The sequence below is a fragment of the Gymnoscopelus braueri genome, assembly GCF_963280865.1.
Source record: "Gymnoscopelus braueri genome assembly, chromosome: 15".
NCBI classification, from domain to species: domain Eukaryota; kingdom Metazoa; phylum Chordata; class Actinopteri; order Myctophiformes; family Myctophidae; genus Gymnoscopelus; species Gymnoscopelus braueri.
Window position 1 is genome coordinate 7,158,072 of NC_137620.1, and position 14,097 is coordinate 7,172,168.

Sequence of the window (14,097 nt, forward strand, 5' to 3'; positions counted from 1 at the left end):
GGCGTTTATGTAATAATTGTCACAGGCCTACGTGCATGCATGTGTGTACGGATGAAGTGTGTTTTGATACCTTCTCCATGGGGGCCAGTTTCTGCGTGAGGTCATCCAGCTGTTTTAGCAGCTGTGTGTGTGTGGTGAGCTGGTGTTGAGGCATGTGGAGAGCGGCGTGTAACATCTGGACCACTGCCTTCATGTCGTCCAGATTGGTCAAATGTTCATGAGACTCTGATGGAACATGGAGACAAACCACACCAGTGTTCATTTCGTCGACTAAAACTATGATGAAAAATGTTTGTCTAGGCTACAACCTTTTTTCACTGATGAAAACTGAATAAAAACTGAATAAAAACTACCTCTGACGACAGAACCTATGACTAAATATAATGACAATTTCGTCGACAAATAAAAAGTAGATGAAAACGTTAGGGAGGGACCAGTGGAGAAGAGATCCAGTAGAACTAAGTCAAGTCATTTTATGCTTGGTAGCGTGCGGGTGTTGCACTCCGAAAATAGCTGATCTACAAGCTCACATCGCGTAGATCAGCAATTTTCGGCATGCAGCTAGGTATAAATCAGGCATCATATCATAACGCCATCAAAGACTGCAAACAAAGTTTAATCGACTAAATCAACTGTAGATTTAGTTGACTAAAATGGTATGATATTTAGTCAACTAAAACTAGACTAAAATATTTCAGATTACTAAAACACGACTAAAACTAAATGCAATTTTATTCAAAAGACTATGACTAAAACTAAATGAAAGTTTGCTGTCAAAATGTACACTGAACCACACACGAATGATGATCAACCTAGGCTATTACTGAAGGTTACTAAAGGTCACTGATGGTTAGTAAAGGTTGGTGAGGATTATTAAAAGTTGGTGAAGGTGTTTTGTTGTTGTCGTTGTTTTCCCCCTCTTTCCCGCTCTTTTCCCCCCCAATTTAGTCATCATGCCAATTAATTCCTCACCAAACACATGTGTGTGTTGTCAGCTGCTGTTGTATCCTACTGACTCACCTACCAGTGAGGAGCCCCCACTGGGAGGACGTAGAGCCTCTATCCTACTCCTCCCGCCCAACACTCCCCACTAACAGGTGCCGCCCCAGCCTGTAGAGGTACGTGCAATGATAATTATCACCCTCCCTGCACGGCTTCCTCCCCCGAACACGGGCCAATTGTGTTCGTATAGATAGACGCTCGACAAAGCCAGATGCAACGCGGTGGATTCGAACCCCAAAAACTCTGCGGTGGTGGGCAGCTACTTTACCCCTTTTATCTTGTTCTTTTCTTCCATTAAAAGGTAGTAAGAATTGCCTCTTTTTTTTTAAATCACGTCGCGGGCCGCATTGGACCTCTCCGCGGGCTGCAAAACGCCTGCAGATCACCTTCACACCTACAGTATGCTTTATACCAAGCTACCCTTGCATTAAATGTGTATACATCTATTTCTAATAGCAAATTAAAACAATTGTGGAGGAGCTATGTGCTATGTGTGCTAAAAATGCTATGTGTGTTTTGGTGCGAGATGCAGAATCTCTGGTGTTGCCAGATTCTGTGAGTGAAAACAAGCGACCAGGTCTAGAAACAAGCCAAAAAGAAGCGTCCAGTTTCACAAATTGAGCCCGTCCCATTATATCAGCTGTTTTCAAAAATAATCTTGAAAGCAAGCCCAAATAAGCAACTACACTTCAGAAACAAGCCCAAACAAAAGAAACCCACAACTATGAATATGTACAAGCGACTTACAGGAAAACAAGCCCAAAGTCGCTTAAAATAAGCAGACCTGGCAACACTGGCAGACTGTTTTTTGTTTGTTTGTTTGTTTTTTTAAAGATTTTTTTGGGGGCTTTTTATGCCTTTATTTTTTAGAGAGGGATATGGAAAGAAGGCTAACAGGAAATGGGGAGAGAGATGGGGCGGGCGACACGCAGCAAAAGTCCTCGGGAACGGGAGGCAAACCTGTGACACGCTGTCAGGCTGGCATTGCAGCCTAGGGTGCCTGGACCGCCACGCTACGGCCCAGGGCAGGGCTTAATTAATGCGGGAGCCAGCCAGAGCCGAGCTCTGGAACCTGCTTCCTGCACTCCGGGACCTATGGAAGGTGTACCGTCACCTCAAATACGTCTGTACTTAAGCTATTTATTATTAATTCAGCTTTCACATTTCCCCCTCAATGTCCCTTCCTGCAAAGGAAAGAGACCATGGATGAAATTAAACTGAGTTAGGTTCATAAATCTTCACAACAACCACTTATTATTGGATTGATTAATTGATTGAGGTACTTTAGTTAGAATGACATGGAAAAAGTACATGGAAGTACAGTTCACAGTTTTTATGGATCGCCCATAAAAGCACAACGGCTTATTTAAAATGAGATCCCCACGCACTCAAATCATGATGACATTTAAGAAAACAGACAGATATACACTACTATGCAGAACGTCATACAATCTACTACAATATTTGCCTCTGAGATGAGGTGGAGTAGAAGTAAAATAATAGACAATTGGAAATACTCCAGTAAAGTAAAAGTACCTCAACACTGTACGTAAGTACAGTACTTGAATAAATGTACTTAGTTACTTTACACCACCGCACGTCAGTGAAAAAAAACGCTGGGAACATCCCTATTTACAAGCAACTTTACAGAGAAACAAGCCCAAAGTCGCTTATAATAAGCAGACCTGGCAACACTGGGCACAACAATGGGCACATAGGCCAACAGTTTGTGCTGAACTAAATGCCAACTTTTGTCATCCGACTACCAGTCTGTTGTAGTCTGAAGTAGTCTGTTTAATGGAGAGTCACCTTTACCTTAAGGTTGGCTTAGCGTCTGAAGTAGTTTGTTTGGTGGAGAGTTACCTTTAAGGTTGGCTTGGCTCCGGATTGGCTTTTGGAGTCTTTTAAGGTCATTCTCCACCTACACATGCATGCAAGCACGCACGCACGCACGCACGCACGCACGCAAACACACGCACGCACGCACACACACACACACACACACACACACACACACACACACACACACACACACACACACACACACACACACACACACACACACACACACACACACACACACACACGCACACACGCACGCGCACACACACACACACACACACACACACACACACAGGACACATTCATGGATTGAACCAAAATTAAATTTCATGACTGAAAATGTTTGTATTTGTATATAGTCCTAAACTGCGATTTGTGAAACAGTAAGAAAAAGACCCCCACCCCCCACACACACCACACACCCCGCGCACACACACACACACACACACACACACACACACACACACACACACACACACACACACACACACACACACACACACACACACACGTGTTTTTACCGCAGCCAGTTGGTCTTTCAGTTGGTTGTACTTGTCGATGTTGAATCTGTCCGTCCGTACTTCGCCCTTCTGATAGAAGATATGCAGCAACTGCCTGTCTCTGATGCCAGGCAGTGTGTCCTACACACGCACACACACACACGCACGCACGCACGCACGCACGCACGCACGCACGCACGCACGCACGCACGCACGCACGCTCGCACGCACGCACGCACGCACGCACACACACACACACACACACACACACACACACACACACACACACACACACACACACATATAGTGTCAGTAGGGCTGTGAATCGTCTGCTATCTCACAAATGGATTCGATTCCGATTCTTGGGGTCACGATTCCGATTTTTATCGATTTTTTTCAAACAAACAATTCTCGATTCCAAATCGATTTTTTTCGATTCAAAAGCAATTTTTTCTGATTCAAACGATTTTCGATTCAAAACGATTCTCGATTCAAAACGATTCTTGATTCAAAACATAGGATTTCAGGATCTACTCCAATCTGCTAGTACATGTATGTAGCTTTTATAATTGTAAAGGTTTTATCAACTGATAATAATGTAAACACACAAAGGTAGATCCAAGATCTTTTTTTCTAAAATCGATTTTAAAAAAAAAGAGAATCGATTCGGAATCGTCCAACAGTAGAATCGCGATTCGTATTCGAATCGTTTTTTTCCGACACCCCAGTGTGTACCTGTTTAGTGAGGATGTAGTAAGCAAAGAACACCATGCTGGAGGAGTACGTGAGGAAGTATGAAAAGGGCTCAGAATTATCCCACGAAACCCACCTAAACACACACAAGACACACAAACACACACACACACACACACACAGACACACACAAATACAGTATGAATTTATCACATAAGCCATTTTCACAAGTTTATTTTTTATGGATTGTTTTCACTGAAATTATTTTGGAAAATGGTTGAAAGTTTTCATATTTTTTTTATTAAAAAAAAATATATATATATAATAAAAAAAACTTTACTCGTGACCCATATAAATGGGTCTGTGACCCAAACATGGTTCTTTTCTTTGGAAAACAGTGGATTATACAATGCAGCACACACAGTACCATCATCAGTGTTCATTCACAAAGGCGCTGACAGCACCATTAATTGTGCATCAAATTACATATGGTGTCTAGGGGTGGGACGATATGAAAATTTCATATCACGATAGTTGTGGCCAAAAATATCACGATATACGATATTATCACGATATTAGCGCGTCGCTTATAAAATTCTTAAAATGCTAGAAAAACAGTGAAATCACTTGACCTGTCATTTCTGTTAAAGAACATTTATTATCTTGTGTTGTCACTCAGGGCAATTTGTAAACATCCAATACTGGAGGTAGAGAAAGACAATGTAAAGATAAGTAATCTTATCAAGAATCATTCACAATTTAGTTATTTATTACAAGTTATTTATTTTATCATTCAGAAGTAATCAAAGATGATATCTCTACAGTGGTGTAAAAGTACATTAAGTACTAAGTACATTTACTCAAGTACTGTATCTTATTTAATTGTTTTATTGTATTTAAGTTTTTTTCATTTTCCAAAAAAATATTTAAAATAAATGAAAAAGGTTATCGAAAAAACGCGCCCCCCTCGCGTATTAGGAGGGCAGGGTGAGTCACCAGAACCAATGACGGATGTTTTTGATGAATATAGCATGTTAAAAATTTAGTTTGAAGTTATAATGGGTTTGTATAGGAAGGGAAGGCAAATATTGTACTTTTCCTCCACTACAGTGATTTGACAACTTTAGTTACTAATTACTTTGCTGATTTAGATCACAAAACCTACATGAACCACTGCAGCCCTATGCATTTTGGCCATTTGAAGATAGCCGATCTACAAGCTCACAATGTGAGCTTGTAGATCGGCTATTTTCAATCTTTTTTTTTTTTTAGAGATTTGATGCCAATACTTTTGCACTTTTATTCAAGTAAATTTTTATTTCCAGACTTTTACCAGTATTTCTACATTGCAGTATTGATACTTTTAAGTAAAAAATGTGAGTACTTTCTCCACCAGTCACCACTGGCTATATAAATATCAATCTGACAATGTAAAGTTAAAACGGAACGGGACGTGCAGCTGCTATAAAATAATGACTTTATATTTTGTTGCGCGCCGTGTGACGCATCAAAAAGAGCCAATCTACAAGCTCACGAACGCGTCAGATCATGAGTTTGTAGGTCGGCAAATTTTTGCTGCACAACACGGTCGGTCGTTCAACTCAGCATATTCACAAACAGCTTATTTTTCGCGTTAACTTGAATTCCACGCTGTAATATGGATGAGGCTTGACAACAACTAGCCTGGGATCCTAACCTCGAATCACCAGGCTTTCCAGCACGGGGGAATCCGTTCGGTGGATGTGAAGTTGTGAGAAGAAAAAAAAGTCAGCCGAATGGAGCGAATCAGTCTGGGTTACAGGCTAGACATTAGACAACAACTTGATATAAACGTGACTTAGTTTACTAAAGATCAGCAGCTCAACATATTGGCAATAAAGCAGGGTACAACGCGCGTTCTCAACGGCACTGCTGTATATTCTCTTATCTCAGCTACGGACACCTTCGTACTAGTGCGTAGCACAACAAGCTAGTAGACTACAGGGACAGTGAGGCGAGTGCAGTGCACTGACTCGCTGCGACGCTGCCTATTACATTACACCCGCCTTCTTTGGAACTGTATCCGGTGCAGTCCACACACATATATATGCATGCTCACAGCTGTTTCCGTTTCCTTTGATTCTCTCTAGGCCGGATATGCAACCTGGCAAAGCAAATGGACACCAACCAAAAACGAACTTTTTTTTTTTTTTTTTTTTCGCGATAATTACAGTACCTGCGATACAGTTATCGTGGATGTTTTTTATCGCGATATACGATAATATCGTATATCGTCCCATCCCTAATGGTGTCCCTATTTTGGCGATGTCATTATCGCCAAAAATCTCAATATAGCAGATGTTGTCGCTGTCAGGCAGAAACCTCTTATCTCCATATGTTAACACTTTTTGTGTTTTTTGGTAAATTAATCGAACTACTCGATCACACTTCAGCATCACACAAAAGTATAAAAAATACTAGATCTATAAGCTCGAGCTTGTCGGTCTGCTATTTTTGAATGCAGGACAGTGGATGATATACAGTATATGTATTTGGCCGTGGACCCCCCCCCCCCAACTGAAAAGGTTGGAGCCCCAGAAGAGAAGATTTATAATAAAGAAAATACCAGATGTACAAGCTCGCAGCGTGTGTGTGTGTGTGTGTGTGTGTGTGTGTAGTACCAGGTGATGTAAGCCAGTAATCCTCCTTGTAGAGACATGTAAGCTAGGCCCGCCCACCCCAGCATGGACGCCTTAGAGCCTGCCTCTGACATCAGCCGGGCACGGTCCTGACACAAACACACACACGCACACACACACACGCACGCACGCACGCACGCACGCACGCACGCACGCACGCACGCACGCACGCACGCACGCACGCACGCACGCACGCACACACACACACACACACACACACACACACACACACACACACACACACACACACACACACACACACACACACACACACACAATTGTGTTGGGCTGTCACAATCATAATGACATTTTGCTTGACGATGAAGTGTCACACAAATAATTGCGATTAATGATTTTAATTGTGTTTTTGGCATTGAACATTGGAACATATAGATACAAATTACATTTTATATTTTTAGGCTTTGTAAACTAAGATTTCATAGAGTCAGATATCGTTGCTGTCGGGCAGTAGCCTAACCTCCTATCGCCATGTTTTTTTTCGTAAATTAACGCCCTACTTGATCATTCTACAGCGTCACACAAAAGCATCAGATCCGCAAGCTCGAAGCTTTAAAGATTTTTAAAAAACTGCGGAAATAGCAGATCTACAAGCTCACGTGTCGCAAGCTTATAGATCTGCTATTTTCAACAATTTTTAAACGGATTCATTTGTACATACGAATGGAGACTATTCTGACGATTATGCAAAAATAATTGCGATTATCTTAAATATTAGCAATTAGGTGCGTGTGCACACAGGCCTACGTGCGTGCATGTGTACATGAAGTGTGTTTTGATACCTTCTCCATGGGGGCCAGTTTCTGTGTGAGGTCATCCAGCTGTTTCAGCAGCTGTGTGTGTCTGGTGAGCTGGTGTTGAGGCATGTGGAGAGCGGCGTGCAACATCTGGACCACTGCCTTCATGTCGTCCAGACCGGTCACATGTTCATGAGACTCTGATGGAACATGGAGACAAACCACACCAGTGTTCATTTCGTTGACTAAAACTGTTCGTCGACAACCTTTTTTCACTGATGAAAACTGAATAAAAACGACATAAAAACTAAGCTATGACGACAAAAGCTATGACTAAATATAATGACAATTTCGTCTACAAATAAAAAGTAGACGAAAATGTTAGGGAGGGACTAGTGGAGAAGAGATCCAGTAGAACTAAGACAAGTCATTTTATGATTGGTAGTGTGCGGGTGATGCACTCCGAAAATAGCCGATCTACAAGCTCACAACGCGTCGATAAATCAGGCAAATAACGCCATCAAAGACAGCAAACATAAAGTTTAATCGACTAAATCAACATTAGATTTAGTCGACTAAAATCTTATGATATTTAGTCGACTAAAACTAAATGAAAGTTTGCTGTCAAAATGTACACTGAACCACACACGAATGATGATCAACCATAGGCTATTACTGAAGGTTACTAAAGGTCACTGATGTATTTACTGATTAGTAAAGGTTGGTGAGGATTATTAAAAGTTGGTGAAGGTTTTTTGTTGTTGTTTTTATCTCTTTTTCCCCCCCAATTTAGTCATCATGCCATTAATTCCTCACCAAACACATGTGTGTGTTGTCACTGCTGTATTATCCTACTGACTCACCTACCAGTGAGGAGCCCCCACCGGGAGGACGTAGAGCCTCTATCCTATTCCTCCCGCCCAACACTCCCCACTGACAGGTGCCACCCCAGCCCATAGGAGTACGTGCAATGACAAATATCACCCTCCCCACCCAGCTTCCCTCCCCCGAATACGGGCCAATTGTGTTCGTATATAGATGCTCGTCAAAGCCAGGTGCAACGCGGTGGATTCGAACCCCAAAAACGCTGCGGTGGTGGGCAGCTACTTTACCACTGCTCCACCCGAGTGCCTATATAGGTGAAGGTTGATGAAGGTCAGTGGCAAGTGAATGTACCTCGAACAGGAACGTGCACGTTGTAGCTGGTGTTGTTGATGACCAACTGGAAATCTGAATCCAACACTGTGTCCATTAAAGTAGTGAAAGACACTCGATTACCATCTGAGAGAGAGAGCGAGAGAGAGAGAGAGAGAGAGAGAGAGAGAGAGAATCAGAATAATCTATATTGTCACATCACAGGTTTACAGGAATAAAACAGTGGGTGAAATCAAAAAACTAAAAGGTATCTACATATTCATACATGGCATATCCATCAGTACAGTATGTACATGAGGACATAAGGTGCATAGCAGCTGGTATCTACTGATCATGATATAGACATTAAGGTGCAAGAATGATATCAGTGCGTTGTAGCCTACATTAGATAAAGGTGCAGAGTATCAGCAATTGTCTGGTTCCAGAATAAAAGTCCAAGGCCAGCCTGATGACAGGCGGTGGTCATTCAACAGTTTAACACATTGACTGCCAGAATTTTTCTAGAGCAGTCTGTAGCCTCTGCCAGGGTTTTTAACGATTGTGTTACCTGTTCAGGTAGCCACAGAATTTTTTCCTCCAGTATGATTGATCCCCTGATGGTTGCTAATCACTGAGGAGATTCAGGTGTGGTTTCACAAATGTCAACGAGGTCATGTGTTGTTCGATGTTTGAAAATAGCTAAAAAAACAGTAGTTTTAAACCAAAAAACAATGTGAATTGTTTGTCCGTTGGAATTTTAACATTGAAGTGAATGGAGCAGCAAATCTTTGGAAATTGTTATCTCCTTATTCGAATATCGAAAAAATTAAAAAACAAAAAAAATGTAGAATCTTTTTAGATTTCTTAAAAAAAAAAAAAAAAGGTTCAGAACCAAGGGCCAAGGCTTGGATATTTACAATGAGGCCGATAAGGAAGAGACAGTTCATATAAATGGCCAGTAGGTGGCTGCAGGTGTCAGAAAGAATATTCTCTCATTGTAAGCGGATGGGTTTTTGGACAAACTTTAGACTAGATTTTCTTACCTTAATAAAAATTGTCATAAATACTATATGCTTCCAGTCACTAGTTTAAAGTCTCCTTTCAATCATCATGATATGCGTTTTGCTAAACTATGGTCCCATTTATTCTACAATTGACGATAAAGTAGGCTATGCTCCAGGAGGGGCGGGATGATTTGATTGACGACCTACACAACCAATAGCATTCATTCCCCGCCCCGCTCTTGATTGACAAGCTACCCAACCAATAGCATTCTTTGTGGGTTGTTTTCCGGTTCCCTGGTCACATGTCTGGTCTCAAGCAATAGCGTTTGAGTTCCGCCGTGCCCAACTGTATATATTAAAGATGGCGGATTGCACGTTCCTCAACAATCGGCTGTGGAAACCAATGGGTGATGTCACATTCCCATTGTCCATTCTTTTTACAGTCTATGTTCAGAACCCAAGATATGATGATTTGAAGATTTGCTGCTCCATTCACTTCTTGTTTAACTTCTTACTGAAAAAGGCTGTATCTCGGCTCCTAAGCACTTTTTTTTTTACAATGTATTTTTGGCCTTGGCACAGGGGTGATATAGCCAGAAATATTTTTGGCACTGAATGAGTTAATATGTGGTAGCCGGGTGGAAGCTGTTCATAAACCTTGTGGTCTTGCCCTTGATACTGCGGTAGGTCTCCTCGCCTGGCAGCTGTGTGAGGAGCCAGTATGAATTGTATGATTTTTTAGTGAGTGAGTGCGTGTGTGATTGTGTGTGTGCGTGCGTGCATGTGTGCGAAGCGTACCTGCGTTGAGCAGCGCAACGGTATCGGCTCCAGGATCTTCTGTCTGGATGTCTCGTATGAAACATCCTGCCGTCATCAGCAGGGGTTTGATGAAGAACTGACACAACTCTCTTCTGGACGGAAGAGGGACAGACAGGACGGGACGTCCATAACGGTAGCACACGGATAGATCTGACAGACAGACAGACAGACAGACAGACAGACAGACAGACAGACAGGCAGACACATTAAGTTACTGTTTCCCAAACAGTATTTAAAAAATAGTTGTTTTTTTGTTCAGAAGGTCTCAATTTTCCATCAAATAGAAAACATTTTTCAAAAGACTTAGGATCTACACCATGCATTTAAAAAAATATATATATATTTAATATCATATTGTTTATGTCCCTCAAATGTCTCTCTGGCTTATAAAGCACTTTCACCTGCAATACCACATTGTCCTTATTTGGCACGTGGCGCTATTGAGACAGTTTGTATGCATGTTATCTCCTGGCTGGTTCTGTGTGGAAAAAGTTAAAGAAAAAAAAATCGGAACTGAAGAACGGGAGGGATTATACAAAGTAGTTATCGCATGTGAAGTCACGGACGGGAGCAAATCAGTTAGCCTGTTTTGAGACCAATTTACATAAAACCCCAGATACGCTGTGAAAGCCTGAAAGTGCTCAAACTGGGGTATTTTTGGGGATAGAAGAGAGGTAGGGGAGACCAAAAACACACAAAAAAGAAGGACACGTTAAAATTCATGGTGGTGTAGTTCCTTTAAGGAAAATGAAATCTAATCTAATATGACATCTAAGACTTTCCATGAATAAATAAATACAAAACGTTTAAAAACTAGTGTAAAAAGCAAATGTACAAGCTCACATCGAGTCGCATTGCGACGCGCTGTGAGCTTTTAAATTGGCTATTTTCACTAGTTTGTATGTATGTACAGGTTGCTAATAATAAGAACTGAACTGAATGGGAAACTGTTCATCAATGTTGACAACAGAGCAATCTGGAAACCCATCGTTTTTCACTTTTGCATTTGACTCTGGACGGAGCTGTACGGAGGAGCTATGCTCACTGGTGCGCCTATTTTTTCATTCCCACTAACAATATTTCTCCACGGTACACTAACACCATTTCTCCCAAAGAACATGAATTGTTTTGGTTATAAGCCCACTTGTTTCTATGATGAAAGAGCAAGTTAAAATGTTACTTTCTGTGGTTTTGTCGCCTTCGAGGACGCTATTGTTAAATGAGTTTCGGTTTGTTTCCAGTGGGAAATGAGCGCCCAGAAGTAAATCCCGGCCACTACATTTGATTGGGTAAAGTGCAGCCTGCTTCCTGATCTAAAGGCCCTCCCACTTGTAGCTACTGTGCATAGGTTCTCAACGTGGCTACCGACAGATTCAAGCGCAGCTCTGAATCTGTTCTTGAGAGATTAACAACAGAGTGGACACTCAACCAAAGTATCACAACAAAACCCAATGGATAACAACAAAAGCATGTCAAAACACAAGATGACAGGACAAGTCTGTGTGTGTGTGTGTGTGTGTGTGTGTGTGTGTGTGTGTCTGTTACCTGTTTTTGGAAGCTCTGTGCTGTATCTGGACAGAAGACACACGCTGACTGGACAAGACTAGAGTGACAGACAACACATAGAAATGTTACTCATATATATATATATATATATATATATATATATATATATATATATAGTTACTTTACACCACTGTATGTATGTATGTATGTATGTATGTATGTATGTATGTATGTATGTATGTATGTATGTATATATGTATGTATGTACAAGTGTGCTCAGCAAGGTTCAGGTTGCACTGGATGGAAATTAGAAAGTTTTAAGTGTGTGTGTGTGTGTGTGTGTGTGTGTGTGTGTGTGTGTGTGTGTGTGTGTGTGTGTGTGTGTGTGTGTGTGTGTGTGTGTGTGTGTGTGTGTGTGTGTGTGTGTGTGTGTGTGTGTGTGTGTGTGACACACCACTCATTAAATGGGTGTGGCTGTGGAACTGGATGAATGTCTGAACAAACAAAGATAGAGAGGGAGAGAGAGACTGGTAGAGAGCAGTGGTGTAAAGTAACTAAGTACATTTACTCAAGTACTATAGTACAATGTTGAGGTATTTTTACTTTACTGGAGTATTTCCAATTTTCAGTACTTTTAATTCTACTCCACTACATCTCAGAGGCAAATATTATAGTTTTACTCCACTACGGCTAATTGACAACTTTAGTAACTTTGTAGATTTTGATTATTATTACAAAACATACATTACTCACTCCTGAGTCCATCCCTCCCTATATTCCTTTAGAAAATAGACGCACGCACACACACAGAATTCAACCACAGGGACAACAGAGCAGGTCTGGACTTGATATCATTTGAACCAGCAGTGAATGGGGACACTAACAAACATTGAATTACCTTTCATTCAACTGGTTTAAACATATGCCGTGTAACTGTACAGGATCTGTACTTGTTGTAATTGTGGTGCCTAGTTTGGTTCATTATTGACCATTACTTATAAAGTGGTTTGTAGGTGTGTTGCCTACTAGGAATGTGTTCCTAGTAGGGAACTTCTGGGTCTGGCAGAATAGTCAGGGGATATTAGCAGAAAAAAAATACAATCTTGGAATAAATTCCTTACCAAAAAAAATCTTCACCAATGTGTTTGTAAAATTGTCTAGTAACACATCTCACAAAGACAAAAACGTCCCAATCTCAATGGGCTTTTTACACAAAAAGTATACCTGGAAAAGGATGGCTATGGCCGTTTTTAGCCCAAGGAGTGGTTTTGGTGCAAAACAAATGCTTGCAATGGATTCGGAATCATAAAAACACCTTAGTTTGACCCCTCACATGCTACTTAAAACAGAATTAAATTTAGATTTTTTTCCCTGCATAAGGTTATGGTGGGTACCCCAACTTTCAGCGGCTGTCACAAATTCTCCTAGGGAAACTGCATTTCAGTCTTTGTGAGATGTGTTACTATAGACACCTTTACAAACACATTGGTGAAGATTTTTTTTGGTAAGGAATTTATTCCAAGATTTTTTAAATATCCCTGGCCTGACTAGAACCAGGTCTCCTGGTCTTGTTTAATCCCGCCTGTGTCGGATTCTGTCGGAAGTTCCCTCAATTTGGTGGTAGTGACGGGGCGCATCCGGTGAAACCCGGAATTACACTCAATGTAAACAGGAAGTAAACAAGGGGGGGAAATGGTGTAGGATGTGACAGGATTAAAACACATATCTATTGAAAATACGGACTAATACAGTGCAAAAAAAAAACCACAGCGCTAGTTAACATCCGTGGCTACTGGGTAAGCACCTTATATGTTGCATTTGTACATGTTTGGAGGAATACAGACTTTACGGGCGGATGTCCAGTGACAATAGGGGGTTGCAGCTCAAGACGATCATAGATATACAAATGTCAAAATTGATACAAATACATCATGATAGTCTTGATCCAAGGCTATAGAAGTTTGTCACTGAAACACTAAGAGGTTTATTGGAACAAACTCCACTAATGTGTGTGTAACTAACAACTGCAATCTAAAGTTTACACTGTAAACCAACGCTAAATGCAATAGTTAAGGACTAAATGTAATCCACCAGTAACGACTAATGTTAGAACAACTCACCGACCAGTATATCGCTCCAGTCCCAACAGTCTGTCTGGGAACAA

The 14,097-nt window shown here is 41.1% G+C and overlaps 1 protein-coding gene across 1 annotated transcript in view; it reads right to left on the reverse strand.

Moving 5' to 3' along the window:
• Window positions 1-14,097, reverse strand: part of LOC308101322 (calcium uniporter protein, mitochondrial-like) — a gene marked incomplete at its 3' end in the record, with an annotated part of 54,944 nt that overhangs the window by 23,186 nt on the left and 17,661 nt on the right. The window contains exons 5-10 of the mRNA XM_080450747.1: window positions 7,516-7,670; window positions 6,698-6,804; window positions 4,080-4,173; window positions 3,366-3,485; window positions 2,866-2,923; window positions 71-225 (exon numbers count right to left, since the gene is read on the reverse strand). Coding sequence (XP_080306873.1) covers window positions 71-225; window positions 2,866-2,923; window positions 3,366-3,485; window positions 4,080-4,173; window positions 6,698-6,804; window positions 7,516-7,670 — 689 coding nt within the window. The remainder of the gene's footprint in view (window positions 1-70; window positions 226-2,865; window positions 2,924-3,365; window positions 3,486-4,079; window positions 4,174-6,697; window positions 6,805-7,515; window positions 7,671-14,097) is intronic.